This window comes from Melospiza georgiana, chromosome 13 (assembly GCF_028018845.1).
Source record: "Melospiza georgiana isolate bMelGeo1 chromosome 13, bMelGeo1.pri, whole genome shotgun sequence".
Classification (NCBI taxonomy): Eukaryota; Metazoa; Chordata; class Aves; order Passeriformes; family Passerellidae; genus Melospiza; species Melospiza georgiana.
In genome coordinates, this window is record NC_080442.1 from 12,863,490 (window position 1) to 12,884,354 (window position 20,865).

Sequence of the window (20,865 nt, forward strand, 5' to 3'; positions counted from 1 at the left end):
ACCTCTGAGTTCACTGAACTTGGCACTGATCTAGGAGCTGGCCCAGCCAGAGCTCACAATTTCATCTTTTTGATGGTGAGATAGACATATATGATGCTACTCAAGGCCTTTCTATAGTTTCTAGCAGCAGAACAGCTGAAATTGGAGCAGACCCACAGCTGCCCAGGGCTCACAGAGTGACCAGGAATGGGAATGTGGCTGCCAAGGGCATTATTGTGTTTGAAGGAGGTGCCTGTGCTTGTCTCCAGAACGTGCTGTGGAGCTCAGCACAGAGCTCCATCACTAACACACACATGTCAACACACAGAGCATGCCAATTTTTCTGTATCCCTCGAAGAAGCAGGAAACAAATGGTCCCCTGCTGAAATCATGAGTTAAAACAAAGGCTCTTCATCAGCCTCCTGCAGCTGCTTGTTGTTTTCCCTTCTCTGTGGAGCCTGCCAGCTCCTAGTTATCTTGGCCAAGCACATGATTAGAATCTTAGAGCAAATTCTAACTGCAAACAAACAAGTCCGTCTTGAGAGGAATACACACAAACTGGTGGATGCACAGTACATCTAACTGTCCAGCAGATCCTGTCCTGCCCCTTCTGATGCCAGGCAAGCCCTGCTCCTCTTCTGGATGAAAAGCAGATGGGGCAGGATTAAAGGTACAGATCCCCAGGCCCTTTATATTTGCGCAAATAGCAAGAACTAGACCCAGTGCTGCTCAAGGGGCCACATATTTGTTGTGCTGGCTTTCTGCAGCATGGGAAGAAATGTAGGAATTCCTGCCCTGAGTAATCCCCAGTGGCTGGCTATGGCAGAAGGTCTATTGTTTCTGAAAGTACCATAGAAACAAGATAATTAAGCTCTGTGGCCACCACAGCAAGAACAGAAGGAAGGATCAAGGAGTGCTCCTTGTTCACTCAGTGCTGACCCAGGTGGCTGGGCTTAAACAGGCACTGAGGGTGGTGTGGGCTCACCCTCCCAGCTCTGCACTGAGGCAGATGGCAAGAGCTCACCCAGCCCAGCCCCAATATCTGTAACAATCAGATGAGCTGTGAAGCTGGAATCTGTGGCAGATGGAAAATGACAGCACAAAAGCTTTTACCACGGGCCTCAGAGCCTTCACAAAGGTAGCAGAGAGGAAGGTTTAATTCAAATAGCTTGTCCTTCTCCAGAGCAAAGCCAGACTGCAAAACAAATGGAATGCTTCTCCCTTTTCCTGCCTCCCCAACAGCTTGGCTGACTTCATTTCCAGAGGATGAGCTGAAACATCTCATCAAAACTCAGCCCAAAACAAGACAAGTTGCTATGAAAAACTGAAATGGGACCTTGACATGGGAGTGTCTACACAGCACATTCTGTGCTGAATCCCTGCAACCTGCATTGGTGCTCTCCTGAACCTTTGTGGGAGGCACTAGAGGAGGCATCAGGGGATAAAAAAAAATGTCCCCCATGCACAGACTGGAGCTGTTCCTGGGAGATTTGTCAGATTCCTTGTGGGTTAGGCAGTCATCCAGAGGCCTGATCAGTTGTAAAAAGACTGAAGCTTTTTCAGGGGCCTTCCAGGCTGCAATTCCTAAGCAGCCTTATCCCAAAAATGCCTGCTTTGAAGTCAAGAGAAACAACTGCAGAGCATCCTCTGTCAGGCCTGTCACACTCTGCAGTGTCACTGCTGCTTAGCACTGCCATGCTTTGAGGGAAGACACCTCCACAGCCAATTTGCTGCCTCCTTTGAAAGGACAAGGTTTCTGATTAAGCCCAAGGATGCTGATGGCTGTCCATGTGGGTAGGAACAGAAAATGACACCCACTGGTGAGCTCCAGCAACACAAGGAGAGAAAATAAGAGTCTGACAAAATGCCAATGCTGTGAAGAGCAAGAGACTTTTAATGGAGGAAAAGCTTTATTAAGGTGCACCCTATTATTGTGACATGCCAGATTGCTCTGATGCTCCACATCTCTGGGAGAGAGATGGTTGCAATAGAGTGTCTATGAAAATGTCAGTGCTGGATCATGGGCCTGGCCCTCAGGATGCAAAGCTGGCTACTGCTTCTTCTCTCCCTTCACTTTCTCTCTCTCCTTGTCCATGGCAGCTGCCCGTGCCTGCAGACAATCCCAGTATTTCTGCTTCTCCATTTCCAGCAGTACCTCCTGCCTGAAAAGGTGGGAAAAGGTTGGTTAAAACCAAAACTGTCCCTGACATTACCCCAGTGCTCAGACAACATCCCCAAGGGCCCCTGGGGCTCACTACTGGTTAAGCAGCTCTACTCCCTGTGTCCAAAAATCTCAGTGATTCCCTCATGCCAATCAATAGTCAAGTTCTCCTGACAGCAAGGAGCTCTGAATTTCTGCTGTCTCCAGATCTCTGTAGACACAGGTCCCACTGCAGTTGTATTTGCACAAATCTTGGTTTCAGCTCTCAGTTCCCAGGGTGCAAGACATCCCTGGAGGTGGTGACTGCCCAGTTCTGTGGTATGAGGCAGATAAGAGTCTCCTCTCCAGCATTTTGAGAAGGAGGGACAGAACTGCTGGCTGGTGACATAGGATGGAACTTTTCTGCACTTAACAAGCCAGACAACTCCACAGGATTCAGCCTGGACACAAGGAATTAGGGAAGGCTACCAGGTAATAAATATGTCTATAAGGTCGCACCAGCACTCACCTGTTTTGTTTCGAATTGGAAAATTAAAGCATAGTGAAAAGATACAAAATTGTGACACGGATTCCAGGTTCCCAGCAGAACTGAAGGCCAAGGACCCAAAAAGAGATGTCACAGTGCCATCTAATGACGGCAGCGGCGAGATGCTCCAGCCCCGAGGCTGCGGGAACCTGCTCCAGCCCAGGAACCCCCAACACAAACCACCGAAACACCACACGGAGCCGGGAATGGGGGCTGAGAGAGGCACAGAGAGACCCCAGCTCTGCCTGGATGTGGGGTCTAAAGGAGCATGCAAACACGTGAGGATCATACCCCCTGAAAAGCTTGTACAAACTGTGCTGCACAAAATCTCATCAAAACTTGCGTCCTGACTTACAGCTGAAGCTGTTCTAGGGAGGACAGAAGGGAGAGGAGGAAGGGTTCTGGGTGGCTGTCAGGAACCCAGCTGCCTGAACACCGACCTTTCCCAGACACAAATCTCTCACAGCACACAGAACAACCCAGGAGCTCCAGGGTGAGCCCTTGCATGAACTCAGCGGCATCACAGCTGACAATAACGCAGGTAAGGTGCACTTACCTCTCGGGCAGAAAGCGAAACCTATCACGTAAATAAATGTTACATCTCTCAGTCCACTGCAGTTCCTGCGTGGGTTTGAAACGCAAATCTGGTTTCTTTGGGACAGCCTCCTTCAGTGGGTAGGAGTTGAAGTCATAAACGAAGATGGTGCTGTGAGTGGCTTTGCTCTGGAAAAATTCATCTACATGCTGGTGCTCATCTCCTAGACAGAGACAAGAACAGTGAGCTGCTGTTCAGGAGTCACCCAACAAGACCAACCAAGGAGCAGTGCCCAGCTGAAGGCACCCAGTGATGGTGTACCAATGCCCACCCACCTCGGAGCAGCAAGCAGCTGTTGGCACTATCCACTGTGAACACTGGCTGCCAGGCAGGGGCCACAGCATGAGAAGGTGGGGTGCAGAAGCAGTAGACAGTCTGGGATGTGTCAGTGTTCATCAGGGACACTGTGCCATCCCAGCAGAAGATCAGGACCTGAAGCAGCAACATTGACAAGTAGGTGAAAAACAAGTGAAAAACATTTTCAGTAAAGGACTTGAGGTGACATCCAGGACTTCACATCCCCAAAAATGACAGAGATTAAGAACAGCCCTTGCAGGGAACTTGGACCAAAACTGCTGGAGGTTTGGATTGGAAAAGGACAACAGGGCACATTAGAAATGAGGTAGATTCAGCCTTCTATGGTGAGTGACTATCAGTCCTTTCCTCCCCATGCCTGCAAACTTTCTGAAACCATTTGTAAGGTCTGGCTGGATTTGTTCTTGTACCTTCCTCCCCAGGATGCCACCTCATATTTGACCCTGATGCCTGAACCCTCCCACCTTCACCTGTCTGTGTGCACCTCAGTGGCCAGTTAGAGGGCACAGGTGCCAGGGGACACTGGGTAAGATCATGGAAGAGAAATCCTTTGAGCATTACCAGCTACACACAGACCCGTAACTGGTGTGGGAAGTCTTCACATCAAAAATATTTGGAAGCTGGAAAGGATGTGAGGATCTGATTACCCTGCTCGTTATCTTCTCAGCACCCAGTTACTGTCCTTGCTGGAAACAAGGTCCCAGCACAGCTGGACAAGAGTTCCCACCCAGAGTCAAGAGAGCTGGCAGCAATACTCACTGCACTGGGGAAGGCCAGGACAGGCATCACTGCACTGACCGTAAGATTTGGATTTTCAGGCCTGTGAAAGAGACAGAGGTTTATGCTGCTGTTGCATGTACCTGGCACGTGATGATGACATTGGCTTTGTGTCACACTGGCTGGCAAATAATCCCAGCCAAGCCCCTTCCCTACAGAGACAAAGCCTGTCTCCTCCTGGGCAGCAACCCCTGGGGCCCATCCCTGTGCAAACCTGCCTGGGAACTACACTGGAGATACAAATCCCTGCCTGCCAGGGAGGCATGAACCCAGAGTCTTCAGAGCAGGGGGATAAGTGAACACAAAAATGATAGAAAGATGGCAATAAATGTTTATTCTGACTTCTAGAAAGATGGTATTCTGTTAAGGGCAGAAGAGGGAAGAAAAAATTCCCCTGGGTATCCAGCAGAGACACAAACAATTCAGCATCAGCCCTGGAGCTGTGCTAGAAGTATTTGTGTTCTGGAGCACAGAAGAAGCCAGAAACACCCCTAATTCTGGCAAACCATTGAATTTTAGCACTGATAAAACCACACTTGCTGCTGACAGCAGCATGGCAGAGCCATCTGGGTGAAAACAGCAGGAAGTTTTCTACTCCACAGAAATCTGAGGCTCTCTGTTAGACAGGATCACTATAACCATGAGTTTGCCTCACCTGTCTGCCAGGAGTGTGATGCTGGACTTGCCAGCCTTGGGTGCTCTCACCAAATAGAAAGAGCTGTCTGTACACAGCACTAGGAGCTGTACGATGGCACAGACAGGGTCTGCACCACATGTCTCATCACTGGCAACTGAAGAACCATACAGAAAGTGGATGCTACGGATGAAACGTTCCTCTAGAATGGCAGTCACAGACAGTGGGTATCCTGGGGAAGGGAGGGAGAAAAAAGGAACTGGTCATTTATCCAAGTAAAGCTTAGTTTGGAGTGTGGGAGGGAGAATAAGCAGATGGCAGAAGAAGATTCTTGTGCCAGGAGAGTCCCTGCACCATGGCAGGGTGACACTAGCACTGATGGCAGCCTGAATGTGGTGCCACAACAGTCTCAGAAGTGACCTTAGAGTGCAGTGGCAAAGCAGTGACTGTCACTCTGTCAAGCCTCAGGGCAGGACTGATCAGTCCTTGCTGCAGCAGCTCCAGCCCCTGCATTGCCCTGCATGGGGATGGTTCTGCAGGGGCCTGGGCAGTCATGCTGGCCAAGCACCCAATAGATGACTGAATCCAAACTGTTTTCAGATTTCCTTGTAAATTCACCACCAGCCTTTTATTCACACTAAGTCTGAGCTTCAGACTCCTAGGCAAAGGTGCAATTTATCCACAGTGATCCCAATACAGAGTCCCAAAGGGCAAGCTCACCTAGGTGCTTATCCCAAATAGTTATTGTTGCATCTTCACCTGCCAGTGCCAGGTACCTGGAGCAGGAACTGACAGCTGAGCATGCAATTGGAGCTGCACATGGCCACACAAGATCAGGCTTCAGATCAGAGTCTAAACAGAATGGCATGAAGAGACACAACTGTAAGAAGCTGCAGAACATTCTCTCACACAGTACTAGCATCCATTTTCCCCATCAAACAGGCACCACCATTCTGCTGCCTCCTGCCAGAGTGGCTTCACTAAAAACACTGCCAGTCTGTGCAACACAGAGCCCCACAACTCAAATGCCAGGCTCACCCACCAGATATCAGTCAGCTTTCCTGCCAATTCCTCATTCCCCTGAATCCTGGAGACCTGGCAGAGTGAGAGCCCCTGGCCACAGAACACTCTCACTCCCCACAGAGTGCTCTGCCAGAGAAAGCAAAACTTCCTTACCTGCTTTGTCCTTGAGGGAAGGGTTGAGTAAGTACAAGCAGAAATTGTGGTTTCCATACCAATGCACTCCAACGCCAACTGGAATATCTGGTACAGAGAAGGGGATGGCAAAAAGAGAAGACTGGGGGACAAAAAAAGGAACAATCCAGGACACCAAAACACCATTAGAAAGCTTTCATTAGAGCTTTCATGGTACTCCTGATAGAAATTCTGCTCACACAGAAACTAAACCATAACAACCTCTCCTTTTGTTTGTTTGGGTTTTTTTTAATCTTGACTATATGCCTCCTTTTTCATTTTTGGGGGGGATTGTTTTGATTTGGGTTTTTTTTTTTTTTTTTTCCAGGGGAAGATTGTGGAATTAATTTAAAATATGAAGATAAGTTTTTTACTCCATGCTATTAACTGACTTATAGTCTTAGGGCTGACAGGTTTTTTATTTATGTCCTTGGAGATGGAACTTAGAGTGGATGCAAGCCAGACCCACTGAGCTCTCACTGCAGCTCAATGCCATGCAATCAATGACCATGCTTCACAAATTAACAGCTTTTTGTCCATTTGGATTACCTGGCTCTACTTCCACTTCTGGTGCCATCAGGATCCGGCTAGGAAGGAGGAAATGAAAGGTAGCATATCTGAAAAAGGGAAGAAATATATGTAAAAGAAAGGCTTTGATAAGTAGGCAGCAGGACAACAAGACCTGGAATGGCTCCAGCTCCCTGCCCTGAAGCCTTGGGAGGAAGGAAGCAAAGCTGAGAGAGAGGCTTCCATCTACACAGTGCCCTGTGTGGGTGACTCATGGCTGAATCCTGGCTGGTGCTGCCACTCACCTGGGCATCTCCTCCTTGGTCACTCCCTCAGCCTCCAGATACTCCTGGTAGGTGCTACAGAAGATTGCATCCTGCAGCTCCCACTGGGAATCCTTGATTAGGTGGTTGTACCCCAAGCCAAATGTGCTGCCATCACCCACTTCCTTCAAGGCATCCAAAGGGCCCTTAAAACTGGTGCCTGGGTTGGGAACACAAAGGGAAAAGGCACAGCCCTGGAGAAGCAGAAACCATGAAGCAAACAGCATGGAGGCATTTGGGGGTGGCATAGTCTTGAGGCAGAAAACACTTTATCTTGTGTGGGGCTTTCCATATCACAAGTTCATTTTACAGTATTTGAATGCAGGGATTAGGGCAAGGACCCCACTCACCTTGCCTCTCAAAATAAAGCCTGTCCCCTCCTCATCCTTGGCATTTCTCTATAATTCCAGAATTTCTCTATAATTCCAGGGCTCAGAGTGATGATCAGGAGTGCTGCTAGATCTAGGGAGCATCCTCCTCCCTCTCACACCCACTCTGAGACACTCCAAAGCACTTTGTGCTGGCAGAGGTGACATGTTTGATGGTCTGGGAGGAAGCAACTCCCACTGCAGGATTACATGTAATTAGACAGACAGGTCAGGAAAGGACCAGGGATTGTGTTACTGAGACTTTTTGACCTGTTCTGTGTTTACAGGGGCCCTGCTGCCTTTGCACCTGAATCAGGCTGCACACACAGACCCAGTCCTGACCTGTAATGGGTTTGGGTGGCCTCACTGTCAGCAGCAGCTCTGGGAGATCCAGCTTTATATCCAATCCAGCTTGGATTGCAGGCACACGAAGCTCCTGCAACAGAAGAGTGCCCACCTGAGAACTGTGGTGTGTCAAAATGAGTTTTCACCTGTTCATGGGAATCAAGTGCTACCCAAAGAATTTAGGAAAAACTCCTTTGTGCAGGCAAAGGATGGCTGGCACTGTCTGGGAGATGCTGGGTTTGGGCTCATTCTTCAGGCCAAAACACAGAAGCTTCAGGGCATCACTACTTTCCCAACTACATTACAAGGATGTCCTGCCCACCCTCCTGTCTTTGTGCCATCTCTCAATTATTCCTGTTGCAACACAGGCCTGTGTGAGTCACAGCAATGCTCAGAAAATAAAGGGAAAAAATTAAAAAAAGAAGCAGGACTAAAGGTTGAAGGGTGTCTCCTGAAAGTGAGAACCAGATTTCACTTCACAGAGCCCAGGACTGGAGGAGGGCTGGGGCTCCTCCTCACATATATGCTTGGCTGGGAACAGAAAATTGTAACAGGGGGCCACCACCAGCGTGTGCCCACCACCATCACCCCACACACATTGACATTGGGCTAAACAGAAAAGGTCTGGCTAAATAATCAGCCAGTCTGAGCAGGAAGGGGCAGGAACTTGGATGGTTTGTACAGAATCAGCAAAGAGAGAATGCTCGAGTGTTTGGTTTTGGCTTCACTAAGTTAAGCAGGGTGTTTGCCCTGAGGACAAGGCTGAGAGCAGTTCCCTATTAAATGTCCAAGAAAGTCTTTGCTGAAGGAAGAGGAAAGAGGAAAGAGTTGGGAGCTGCTGTGACAGAGGGTTAGTTCAGGGTGCTGGGAAGGAGTGTCTGTGTGCTGAGAGGTGAAATCCTGCAGGGTGAAAGTGATAAAGGGGAGGGTTAAGCACTGACTCAGCACTTTGAATTCCCCATGGCAGCCCAGGACAGCCCCTGAGGCCAGTGACCATCTCTGCAGAGCTGTCCCATGCAGCTCCTCAGTTTTCTGCCAAAGAACAGAGCTGACTGTGGCTAGTGCGCACTGCAGAGACTCTGCTCAGGTGGGTGAGGCTGTGACCCCACCAGGCTCTCCTTGCATGGAATCTAAAACACAAACCCTGCTTCAGACTCCCAAACAGAGGCATCCTGCCTGGCTCCCACTCCTCCTTCCCCCAGTAACACACAGGAGAAGCCCTGTGGGAATGCCCAGGGCCCCCTCGGATGGAGCAATGCTGCTGAGAAACGAGCTGCCAGTTTCAGGGAGGGGCAGCAGCAACACGAGCCCTGGGACCAGGGGAATCTCTTTGGAAAGCCTGTCTTGGGAGAGTAAACACATCCCAATGGCACAAAGGCTTATGAAATGTGGGATGGGCAGCTGCAGCAGCTGCAGACACACACACACCATCCCTTAGGGTTCAGGCTGGGTCAGGCTGTCACTGTCTGTACCAGCAAGGCTTGGGGGAAGAGCTGCGGGCAAAAAAATCTTTAAAAAAAACAGCACAGAGGGAGATGGAACTGTTCTGTACCACAGGTGAGGAGCTCGACCTCCTCTCACTGCCAGCCAGCTCCTCTGCAGCTCTTGAGTTCTCTTCCATCTCTGTCAGCCAGGAGTCCTTAGGCAATTGGTAGATCTCCAGCCAAGCTTCTGCGCTGTCTGCATTGGGAAACCATGTTAAGCAATTGGAAATGAGGAGAAAAGGTCTCCTAGGCAGGCAGCCTCTGTTATCTTTTATCCTTTATAAAAAGATTTGTGTATTTTCTGAAATATAAAATCTCTGTGAACTGCATGCAGCCCAACTCTCCTCTCACTTAAGGCTTGACATGCTTGATTGAGACTGACAGCTCAGCCTCCAGCTCAGTCCTCAAGCTCCCACACCCATCAAAGAAATTCCATTAAGCTACTCAGTGAAGAACCTGACTTGCAGCCTCTGAGTAATAGAGTAGAAAGTAGAAAGTGAGGCATGGTCTCACATTAGCTCTCTGCTACATGTCTCATTCTCAGCATGTGTCCAGGCAGATCCCACCAAACACAGGTCCAGAAAACCTGCCTGCCATGGATTCAGCTGCCATGAAACAGAAGAATATGCTAACAAGGATTTCTTGTGGTGTTTCTAGAGGCTCTCTATGCTCTCTGGCCTGTATCTGCAGAGAAAATTCTTCAGGTCTACATCTTTCCAGTGAGCCATAGCAAAGCAGAGGAAGAACTGAGTTTGGTACATCTGGAGAGAGGGAAAGCTGCTTTCACTGGGAGCTGGGGACTGTTTTGCAGAGATAAACAAAACTCCACAACTCTTGTGAAAGTTGTACAGCCGATATGTTTATTACAGCACTGGACGCATGTGGGAATCGTTCCCCTAAAATGACATGCATCCTTCTGGGGACTTCAGGTCCCTTTTTATCCCCCTCTCAGATACATATGCACACAATTTCACAATAGGTTCATACATATTCATTTTTACGAATTTCGTGTGACATTTGCCGCCAGTTCTTCTTTATCAGAAAGAATTCCTAGGTCAGGTTCACCTGCTCTCACAGCACTCTCTGTCTCTCTCTATCACTCTCTGTCTCCCTCACCTTATCTCTGTCCTTCTCTGAGCCTAGGTTCTGCAGTCAGGCTAAATAGCTATATTTTCTAACCACAGACTCAACCCAAAAACGTACATTTCACCTAAATCAAAATGGATTTCTACCCTGGAAAATTTCCACTTTGCCTCAGGACTGCAGTGACCAGCTCCAGACAGCTCAATTTTGGGATCAGCCCCAGTGCACACCAAGTACTTTGGAAGGGACAGGGAGTGGCAGGGGCTGCTCCTTAAGCCAGAGGGGGAACTGGGAGGATTAAAACAGGATCCCTGGCTACCCAGACCACTTGCAGCATTCTAAAAACATTGCTGCTGTCCCTCTGTTGGAACACAGGATTCTCCAAACACAGCATGTTGCTGCACTTGCCTTGCAGCAGGATTCCTGCATAATCACCTCCTCGGGACAGCACCACCTCCACACAAAGGCTTCGCTGGCTGATGTCCTCCTGCCAAGGAAAAACAGGCTGATCACAGCCAGGCCACTGATTCAGAGAGCTCTCACAGAGCTCTCAACAGGCTGAAGTCCTGCTAGACCGCTGGAAGAACAAAAGTAAATATTGGGCAGCAGTCTTGGAGCACTACTGCCTGTGAATAAATTTCTGAGGGCAACCGGTGCTCCTCATGATTGATTACTTCCCAGCCTGTGCACGGAATTAGCTCAGCACTTACCACTTCATTCAGGGCTTTAATGAGCAGGAAGCTTTCCCTGTGGAAGCAGAAGAGCCAGGCAAGCCCTGAAATAGAAATACAGGAGCAGCAGGGAGATGGCTGTTACAACATGTGCAGGACAGTGAGCAGGACTACATTCCTCCCTGGGCCCAAGAAACAGCATCCCACTGTTTGCAGCACTAAACTTTTGCTGGCTTCCTTGTGCAAGCACCAGTAAAGCTTCGGTTGTGCACAGAGATGGAGAAGCCAGTCTGAAACGTGTCTCCACCAGAAGTGACAACTTTCAGCTCACAGGCAGGGGGTCTTCCTGCCCAGCCCAAGAAGTTCCTAAACCTCACTGTGCTTCCCCCTCAGCTCTGCAGCTGCCCCTGCTGTGCCCCAAAGGCCACCAGACCCACAGCCCTGCTAATGACAAGGCCCCAGGGCCACTCTGCCACCCTGCAATCTGCTGGCTGTCCAACGCCCTCTCTGCAGGGCTTTCTAGGAATGTTCTCAGCCTCCCTGATGCTGCTCTGTGGCACTGCCAGCTCAGCCCCAGAGCTCAGCTCATCCCCAGCCAGGGCAGGGACACCCAGGGCATACTGACCCATTTCATCCACAGCCAGCAGGACGTGGCCCTCGTTGCCCAGGGCTGAGGCATGGATGGCACAGATCTCTCTCTGGGCTGCATCCCAAGCACAGACATCCTTCAAGTCACACCTGCTGAAGGCAGCCAGACCCACGGAGAGACCCACAAAGATGTATTTTCCAGACGCTGCAAGGCAATTGGCTCTTTCAGTTACCTAGCAAAAAAAGGGAAAAGATGAGTGTACCCACTTGCATTCTCATCAGCCATGCTAATGATGTACTCCTGACCTTTTCACCAGAAAATGCTGATTTATTCCACAAGGGAAACCTTTGGACATATTCTTTCCCCACAAGAGCAGGGAAGGGTCTCTCATCTCTGTCACAGAGATTGGTCTGTGTTAAGAATGACAAAGTTTTCCCCCGTCTTTCCCCTTCCCACAAACAGAAGGGGCTTTAAAGGTCAAGAACTCAGGAGCATTCAACCCTTCCATTGTCACAGACATCTTTTATGAAAAATCTTCTCCTTAAGATTTTTCCTCCTGAGAAGCTGAGGAGGAGTAAACAATGGTTATCTGCTGCTGTGGAATGCAACAGGTGGATCTGTGATTGGTCTCATGTGGTTCTTTCTATTTAATTGCCAATCACAATGAGCTGGCTCAGACAGAGAGTCCGAGCCACAAACCTTTGTTATCATTCCTTCTTATTCTTAGCCAGCCTTCTGATGAAATCCTTTCTTCTAGTCTTTTAGTATTTTAATGTAATATATATTTTAATATATACTTTTAATATAATATATATAATAAAATAATAAATCAAGCCTTCTGAAACATGGAGTCAGATCCTCATCCTTGGACCCCTGTGAACACTGTCACACCTCCATTCCAGTGCAGAGCAGTGATGGGATGCTGAACTCCCCCAGGCAATCACAGGCACCAGAGTGTCCCCCTGGACACCCCCACATGCTCTTGGGGAAGGCAGCACCTTCATTCTGCCCCCACTGGAGCATTCAGCAGAGCTCACAGAGCTGAGCTTTCCCACTTGTGTGCCACTGACTAATCACCTTCTCCTCAGCAAACAAGGGTGGAGCCAGCCCGGGAAGCAGAGGGTGAATTTAGTGTTTAATACCTAGAGAGGTGTGATGATTGGGTGGGAAGCAGAACCTGCCAGACAAGCTGGGAAGCTGCAGGCTTTCAAAGTGAGCCAGTGAGATGGTGGCTCATTCTGGGGAAGGTCATGAGCAGAGGAATGACAGGGTCTGCTGTGGTGGTTGATGCTGGCTCTGTACCTGGAACTCAGCTGTAGGAAAGCACTTTGTGGGCTGCACCTTTCGTTTTTGTGCTTCTCGGAGCATCTCCCTTTCTTCAATGATTTCCACAGCACGCTCAAAAACCTGCATCACCAGTTTGTGGATCATCCTGAAGGGCTGTGGCAGCACATCGCGCTTTCGATCGGGATCCAGCAGGAAGAAATTTTCCTCCTCTTCCTTCGGCCAGTCCTTTGCAGATGGCGGGGGAATCTCCAGGGGATGCTGCCGGCTATTCACTGCCATGGCTCTCCCTTTGCAGATGCAAAACGCACCAGGGATGCAGGAACAACCCTGGATGCAGAAGAACAAAGACTCCTTCAATACTTTCTTGCATGAGGTAATGGGGAAAACTTGATTAATGATGTCTAAGGGGGTTTCCTTTCCATATTGATAGCCAGAGCAACCCTGCTCTGCATAGCTCAATTCTCCTTGCATCGCCTCTGTTTCCCGGGGGTTTTGTCCTGCTCTGGGCATCTCAGCCACACTGGGATTTGCAGGCTGCCCACAGGTAAAGAGAGCCCAAAAACTTTGTCACAAGCATGTATAAGCATTTTGAATGCATTCAAAAATATCTAAAAATGTTATCTTGCTCTTCCTTAATTACCCAGGACTTATTCGGCCTGGGTAAAATCCCAACGATTAGCTCTGAAAGCAGCTGCTCTCACTGGGAGTTTTATACACTTCATTTCCAAGACACCGCGTGCTTTCGAGCTTCATCTCCGCGGCGGGGCCATACGCACACGGGCGCACCTGACCTCGGAGCGGGGCCGGGGGCCGAGGGGCCGTGCAGGGGACCGTGGGCCAGGCTCCTTCGCTTTCCCGGGAGGATCCTGCAGTACCAGGCTCCTTCGCTTTCCCGGGAGGATCCGCCGCAGGTCAGGCGGCGGCTCCGGGGCGGGGGAAGCCTTTAGCGGTGACACCGCCGCTGCTCCGTTGTTGACGGTTGCCGTGGTAACGGCCCCTCGGCGCCGCAGCCCGGCCGGGATCGCGGCGCGCAGCGGAGCGTTCCGCGGCGGGGCGGGGCCCGGGCGCAGCGAGGCGGAGCGGCCACGGCCCCCGCGCTGCTCCCGCCGTGCTGCCGAGCCATGGAGGGCTTCGTGGGCTTCACCAACCGCTCTCAGGGCCGCGACCAGGTCTTCCGGTGAGTCTGGGGGCAGGCGTGCTCCCCGGGAGCCCCGGCGCCGAGCCAGGGCCCCTCAGCGGCCCCGCGGCCGTGCCCGTCCCGCCCGGCCCCTCAGGCAGCCCGGCCCCGCCGCGGGCCCCGGCACCTCCCGCCCTGCCCGGGGATGGTACCGAGCCTCCTCCGCCGTGCCCAGCCGCAGGACAGGAGCAGTGGCCCTAAACTAAAACACAAGTTTGGTTTTTTTCCTCCTCCTCAGCGTGAGGAGGAACTTTTATACATTGCGTCTGAGCGGCTGCCCCGGGAGAGCCTGGAGTGTCACTCTCTGCCTCTCTGGGGACATCCCAAACCCACCTTGTCACCGTGTCACCCCTCCAGGGGATCCTGCCCTGACAGTGCGGTTGTACTGCGTGTTCTCCTTCCCAGCCTGACAGTTCTGAGTCCGTGGAATAAACCTGTCCTGCTGCTGCCATCCTGTGATTGTCCGTGTCTCACCTGTGTCTCCCCCTCTCCTCGTTTTTTCCCTTCCAGAGCCACTCAGTACACATGCATGTTGCTTAGCTATTTAATAGAGAATAAAGCCGATAAAAAGAAGCTGGTAATGAAACTCAAGCAGTTGGAATCTAGCATGAGCTCTGGCCGGAAAAGTAAGTACCCAGTGTCTAGAGGGATAAGAATTTCTTCACTTGCTCCTTCCAGTAAAACAGCTCCTGGCCTTGTGTTTCCTGTAGTTAACCTACCTTGAGCCACAAAACCTCTTTTAGTATATTTACAAAACTGTCAATAGACCTTATCCCTGCCATGGCTTGCCAGGCTAGGTAAGGCTAAATAGATTTATTTTTTTTTTTTTTTTTTTTACTTCCTCAGTCTCCTCTTCAGTTAGACAATTGGAATTACTGCTGGAAGGATGAGAGGAATCAGTTAACAAACAAGTTAACAGTCAGCTGGTGCTGTAGAGGCCAAACTGTCACCTCTGTTCAAGGACAGAGCAGGGTTATGAGGCAAGGCTGGCTCACTGTGTGCTCATTAGTCCTTCCAGCTGATGGATTGAGACAGCCCAGTGCTGAAAGATCCTCATCCTACAAAATCACCTCTGAAGGACCATCCTTTAATATGGCATTTATATCCTACTTAACATATTAATCTCTTTAGCATTTCTACCCTACTAAATGACATACCCTTCCATGCTCACAGCCTGACCATTTGCATCACTCCCTTCTGTGTCACGGTTGCATCCACGATGACTACACTGTTACTATGTGTGTATCACTTGTTTTCAGCTTGATCTTGCACCCACTTGTCAATTGCTCAATCCTGGAGCAACTGCAACACATGAGACAAATATTCTAGTCTATCATATTGCTATGGATTTGTTTATTATTCCATTAGCTTTAGAGTTATGGTAATGTCCAGTGGGGAGGCCAGTTGGTTTATCAGCATAGCCATAATTCTCGTGCTTCTGCTAAATAAATCACTAATAGACACCACGCCTGAATTCAGGGCTCTTGTAGTTCCACCAGGCTTGGGTGCTGTCAGCATCTGTCACTGTGATAAAGGCAGCAGGGTGTAAAAAGTATTTTCAATAATATTGTATTAACATTCAGGGGCCAAAACCCAAACGGTGCAGAGGTGAAATCAGGTTTGCCATATGTTGTAGCTTGAAATGGAATACAGTGTTCCACACAGTTTACAAAGAGCTCCATGTGCCTCTGGCAGAGTCGTGGCTGAGGAGGGACTTTGGTCCCCGTGCTCAGCACGTGAGTCACCGGCTTTCACAGGCACAGAGGACACCTGTATCTCATGGCTGCAATAGGATTAATGCAGCAACATCTTCTGTCCACAAAGTGAGGTGAAATGCTGTGCAATGTCCAGCTGAAATTAGAGGCTCTGTTTGTGTTCTTTATTTGCTGGCACTGAGTCCTGCAGTGCCGAGGGTGATATTGGTCCAGAGGGGTGCAAGAATGGAGTGGCAAGAGAGGCTGCAAGTCCTGGCTGCTGACCAGACATGTGTGTATGTCCTGGGCTGGTGATGTTTACATAGAACTGAGATGTTCACATCCCTTTCCTCACTAATTCTAGCAAGTGCTCAAGCACACACATGCCCAAAGCCCTGCAGGTTTTGCACAAACACACGCGGACCGTGCCGGGCCGGGCCGTGCTAACCTGTGTGGGCTCTCTTGCAGTGTTCAGGCTGGGCAATGTGGTGCACGCCTTGGTGGCAGCCAGGAGAGCTGCAGAGCTGCCAGAGGTGGTGCCTCGCCTGTGCCTCACGGGCTCCCACCTCAGCCGGGCCCTGTACTTCGTGTGCGACGCCGCGCTCTGGCTCCGCAGCGTCGGCCTCCAGCCACACCTCGACAAGCCCAAGTGGCACACCTGGGCCACCAAGTGCTACTACTGCTCCCTGCTGATGAACCTGGCCAGGGACTGGTATGAGATCTCCTGGAGGCTGGAACAGGCTGCGCTGGAAGAAAAGGCCAAGGAGAATTGTGCCTGGCAGAGAGACGGCGAGGAGCTAAACGGCGTGAGGAGCGATGGTTTGCACAGTTTTCTCTGCCAGCTCTTTCAGATACTGAAAAGGAATCCTCCTTTGCTGCTGGACTTGGTGAAGAACCTCTGTGATCTCTCGGGCCCTTTGGATACGCTGGGAATCTACAAGACCAACCCGGGAGTGATTGGTTTCTGCGGCGTGCTCTCCTCCCTGGTGGGGATCCTCACGTTAGCAAGCCCACAACTGAAGCTGAAACAGTGACATAAAAGGAGCTGCATAGTATGAGGCTGCAGCTTTGATCCTCTGACAGATTTTTATCTTCATATAGCACTTTCGAATGAACATGTCTTAAAATAATCTCAAGATTAATTTTGTCCTCTGAAGAAGTGGATTCTGCCACTTTTCCTTCCCTGTGCCTTTGCAGATGAGTTTAGTGCCATGACACACTCACTGATGGGGTGGAGAGAGGAAAAGGCCAAGTAATATTTCACAAGCAGAAAGAGGACTTGGAACTTGGCTGCTAGATAAGAAAATATTCCTTTATTTTAATACAGGGTTGTGAAATAACTGCATAGGCGACTGTAATAGGTATATGATTCATGACTACACTAATCATGTTTACACTGGAAAGTTTCAATTCACTAATCCAAGGTCCCTGCAGTCAGATTGTCTAGAGTGGGCTAAGGTGGGTTAGGAGCTGCAGTTAGAGCAGCCTGAAGTCAGGGGTGAGTGTTCTGATGGGTTTGGGTTGGTGGATGCTGTGCCCTGCAGGTACTGAGCATACTGTGATGGTACTTGGAAATGGTCTCTGTGGTGTGTGCCCTGCTGGTGCTGGAGCTGCAGTCTAGTGAGTGCCAACTCCTGTCCCAGAAAATTGCACTTTCTTTGTTTCCTTTGATACTGTGAGCCAGGGACTGTTGGCCAGTGACTCTGACTGCTCCAGCAGGCCACAGCTGAGAGCTTTGGTGCAGGACAGCATATTAACTCCCAAACCCCTGTAATTGCAAGCACAATTATTTTCCATTAATGATATTGTGATAAGGAGCTTGTTTTTGTCTTTAAATTTACATGAAAAATTCCAGTGTAATAAGGAGTTTGGAACATGCAGTTAAGGAGAGAAGCCTGGCTCAGAGCTCGTTGAGTCACAAAAACTGCAAGGACATGTTTCTGGTTGTGTAAGCTCCAGGAGGGGAGAGAATGGAGTTTGTCATGATAACATCTGAATCCCTGTGGAGGAAAGCTTTTTACTGGATTTGGGCATTCATGGTTTAGACTTTTGTATCTGGTGCTCCCTCTCCTCCCTGCTCATGACCACATGATTGCTTCTGTGTTCCCTTGCTGGCTGAATGGGTTCAGCCATTTGAAAATGCCTCATTTTGTTGCCCTGCAACTGTGTTGTTGTTTATCAGTGACCTCACTGGCAGGGATGGCTGGCAGTGTAAATGGGTTAAAAGAGAAATGCTGTGTCCAGCTCTCTAGCATGGCATGGAGTGTTTGCAGAGTACCAGTTTGACACCATCTGAGACAAATTGCACATTATACAGGAGATAAATGTAACATTTTTCTTCATCAGAGTTAGGCCTGTGTGTTCTGCTGCTTCCTGGTGTAAGAAGTCCTTGTTTAATCTGTCAAGGAGATGTGAACAGACTAACCTGGACCAAAGTTCTCTCTTATTATTTCTGATGCTATCTAAAACCAGAAAATTAAAAGGTGTGGACCTCCTTTATTAAAAGGCAAAGGATGTGGAATTAAGTAGGCAGGTGAGGCAGTGCTCCAGTTTACCTGAAGTTGTGGTTGGGCTTGGAATTACTTCCAGTTTGAATATGAAGTGATAGCCTGCCAGTGAAGTGTTTGAAAAGAAAGAGGTTGCTGGGCAGGATAATTAAGTGTGTTTGAAGACCAGATGTGGCCTTCAGCAGCTCTTCAATATGGAAATGAGCAGCGCTAAAAGTAAAAGCATACTGGCAGTTCAGGCCAAAATGGAGCAATGTGGGATATATATTACAGGCTGTATTCTAGGCTTCCTCTCCTTTATAACAATGGAATTTTTTTGTTTGTTTCTTTCTCCATTTGTGTTTCATCTCCTGGCCATGTGGAAGCCATCCCTACCTTAGTCAGAGTTGATCATTATCTCAGTGTGTAGCAACCCCTGGAAGAAAGGAAGAGGAGTCTTGATCATCTGACAGTGGAGGTTTGACCGGCTTTTGTGTACAGAATTCCATCTTATTGCTAAAAATGTGTTTTCAGTCCCACTCAGGGGAGCTCTCAGATGCAAAATACTTCACAAAACACTTTCACTGGTTTGTCATCTGGTTTCTCTTTCTCTCTTACACTTTTCAGGGAAAGCCATTGATAGAGCCCAGTCTCCCTCCCTGTGCCCTGCAGGCAAACACGGTGCTAAGCCCTGAGCCAGGCTTTGATGTTTCTCCCATAGGGCCTGGTGTGGATTAGCTTGTGCAGCCTTATTGAGGGAAATGAGGGTGAATTTTCAGCCTGTCTCAGCCCTGCCTGTCCCATTCTCCATGATGCAGGCTGGAGCACACAGGAGTACCTCTCTTTACTAGATGTTAAGCACTAATATTTGCCTTCTGCTCCCCAGCTGGAGGCTGGTGATTTAAGGTACCTTAAAATAATGTGACTGAAGCTATAGGATTGTGATCATATGGAGAAAATCCTTTTAGTGCCTTTTTTTGTATCTCTTTCTAATACAGCAGCTGGAGTAAGAACAAGATGTTTGAACACAAGCAATAAACTGTGATGAGTGTGACACTGTGTCTGTGTATCACTTGGAAGGTGGTGTAAACAGGGAGAATTTCTCTCATCTCTGAATTTTATGAAGGGTGACACTTTTAAAGAGACATTATGAGTGGGTTCTAGAACTTTCCTTTTGTGCTACCCAACTGGCAGCTAGATTCATCCAGTTAATTTAGAATCACAATTTCAGCTGCAAAAACATTAAGAGATATTTGAGTGATATCAGGTGAAAGTGCATCCTTAGATTGCCCTGAAACAAGGAGGTGTTTTGGGAATTCCTTTGAGTACCAGCAGTGAGGGCTGGAGCCTTGTGGCCAGTGCAGGCACAGCTGGGTGAAAGGGACAGGGGCACCTGCATTTCAGTATCTCATAAACAGCTTTTCATTTGGATGGTCATGGTTTAATGACAAATGCCAGCTCAGGGGAACAAAGGGTGGCCAGGGATGAAGCCAGGATAACCATTAAACTGAGCTCACTGCTAGCTCCTACCCCCTGCAGTGAGAGTCTTGCAAACTTGGAAGTTCCAAAATGTCAGCTCCTGAACAATGTACAAAGCATGGCATTCAGGGTGCTTTAGCAAGAGTTTCCTTCTGGATTAGTGGCCTCAGACACATTTTGTAATGGGAACAGTAGGAGAGTGGTCATCTTCTCTTCTGCTTACATACAGGGCCTTCCTAACATTAACACTGTGCTGGGCATGGCATTTCAAGGAATATGTGAGCCATTGGGGATTCCCAGGTGAGCATCAAGAGCAGGCAAAGGTTAAAAACCAACATCTCCAAGGAGACACCAAATAAACCAGTTCTGTAGAGGAAGTGTCACCAAGGGAGGGTGTGAGTAGTCTTCTAAGTGTCTAAAAGCTTTTCTGCCAAGGGCAAGGCAATGAATCAGTCTCCAAATCCAGGGGACAATACTTTTAAATTGCCACAAAGAATTAAATCACACCTTTTTTTGAACTGAAAGTAAAATAAAAAATCTAAATAGCTTGCCTAGGAGGGCATCCTTAAAAAGAAACTGGGCAGACATCTGTCAGCAGTGGTTATGGGGTTGCTGATCCTGCATGGAAATGAATCAGATACTTCTCCAGCCCCTTCCCAGACCAAAGGATGAAGGTGCCTTGCAGGGCTTTGGGGATCTGGCTCATCCTCTCACTGTGGTACATTACTGATTGTGGAGCAGACTGCAGAGACAGAGGTGTGAAGCTGCGTCCCCTGTGGGTCTGGGAGCTCTGAACAGGGAATGTTTCTGGTGCTGGAGTGGTGGGGCAGGGAGGCCGTGGTGCCTTGGCCCTGCAGAGCCAGGGCTGGCACAGCCTTTGTCCCAGAGGAAGGGGAGGGGATGAGCACAGGCTTTAGTAGGGCAAAGGCTGTGCTGGCTCCTGACTCCAGCCAAGGCAGGGAGGAGGTTGCTGTGCCCTCTGCACTTTCAGCCATGCCAGCAGCGCTGGAAAAAGTCTGAGTGCCAAGAGAGCAAACTTTGAAGCAGGCTGGTGCCCTTTGTCCCTCTGTCTGAAGGGCAGTGGCTGACCCCAGCACCAGCTGGAGGCAGCCCAGCACACTCATGTGCCTCTGCACCCAGCCAGCAAGGCAGGCACAGCCCCGGGCTGGCAGCAAACTCTGGGCTCTTCGG

General features: G+C 49.4%; 2 protein-coding genes across 2 annotated transcripts; one reads left to right on the forward strand and one right to left on the reverse strand.

Moving 5' to 3' along the window:
• Positions 1-1,969: 1,969 nt before the first annotated feature.
• On the reverse strand, positions 1,970-13,656 carry WDR93 (WD repeat domain 93). The gene is made up of 16 exons (XM_058033806.1): positions 13,630-13,656; positions 12,854-13,165; positions 11,588-11,783; positions 11,002-11,066; positions 10,700-10,778; positions 9,277-9,404; positions 7,722-7,815; positions 6,994-7,171; positions 6,731-6,798; positions 6,164-6,250; positions 5,708-5,839; positions 5,009-5,219; positions 4,336-4,396; positions 3,537-3,693; positions 3,223-3,424; positions 1,970-2,141 (listed from the first exon to the last, which is right to left on the reverse strand). The coding sequence occupies exons 2-16, from the start codon at positions 13,115-13,117 to the stop codon at positions 2,030-2,032; spliced, it is 2,034 nt and encodes a 677-aa protein (XP_057889789.1). The 5' UTR covers positions 13,118-13,165; positions 13,630-13,656; the 3' UTR covers positions 1,970-2,029.
• A 263-nt stretch (positions 13,657-13,919) lies between these two features.
• PEX11A (peroxisomal biogenesis factor 11 alpha) lies at positions 13,920-19,239 on the forward strand. The gene is made up of 3 exons (XM_058033805.1): positions 13,920-14,015; positions 14,526-14,641; positions 16,178-19,239. Exons 1-3 carry the CDS (start codon positions 13,960-13,962, stop codon positions 16,741-16,743), a joined length of 738 nt encoding a protein of 245 aa, XP_057889788.1. The 5' UTR covers positions 13,920-13,959; the 3' UTR covers positions 16,744-19,239.
• The last annotated feature ends 1,626 nt before the right edge of the window (positions 19,240-20,865 follow it).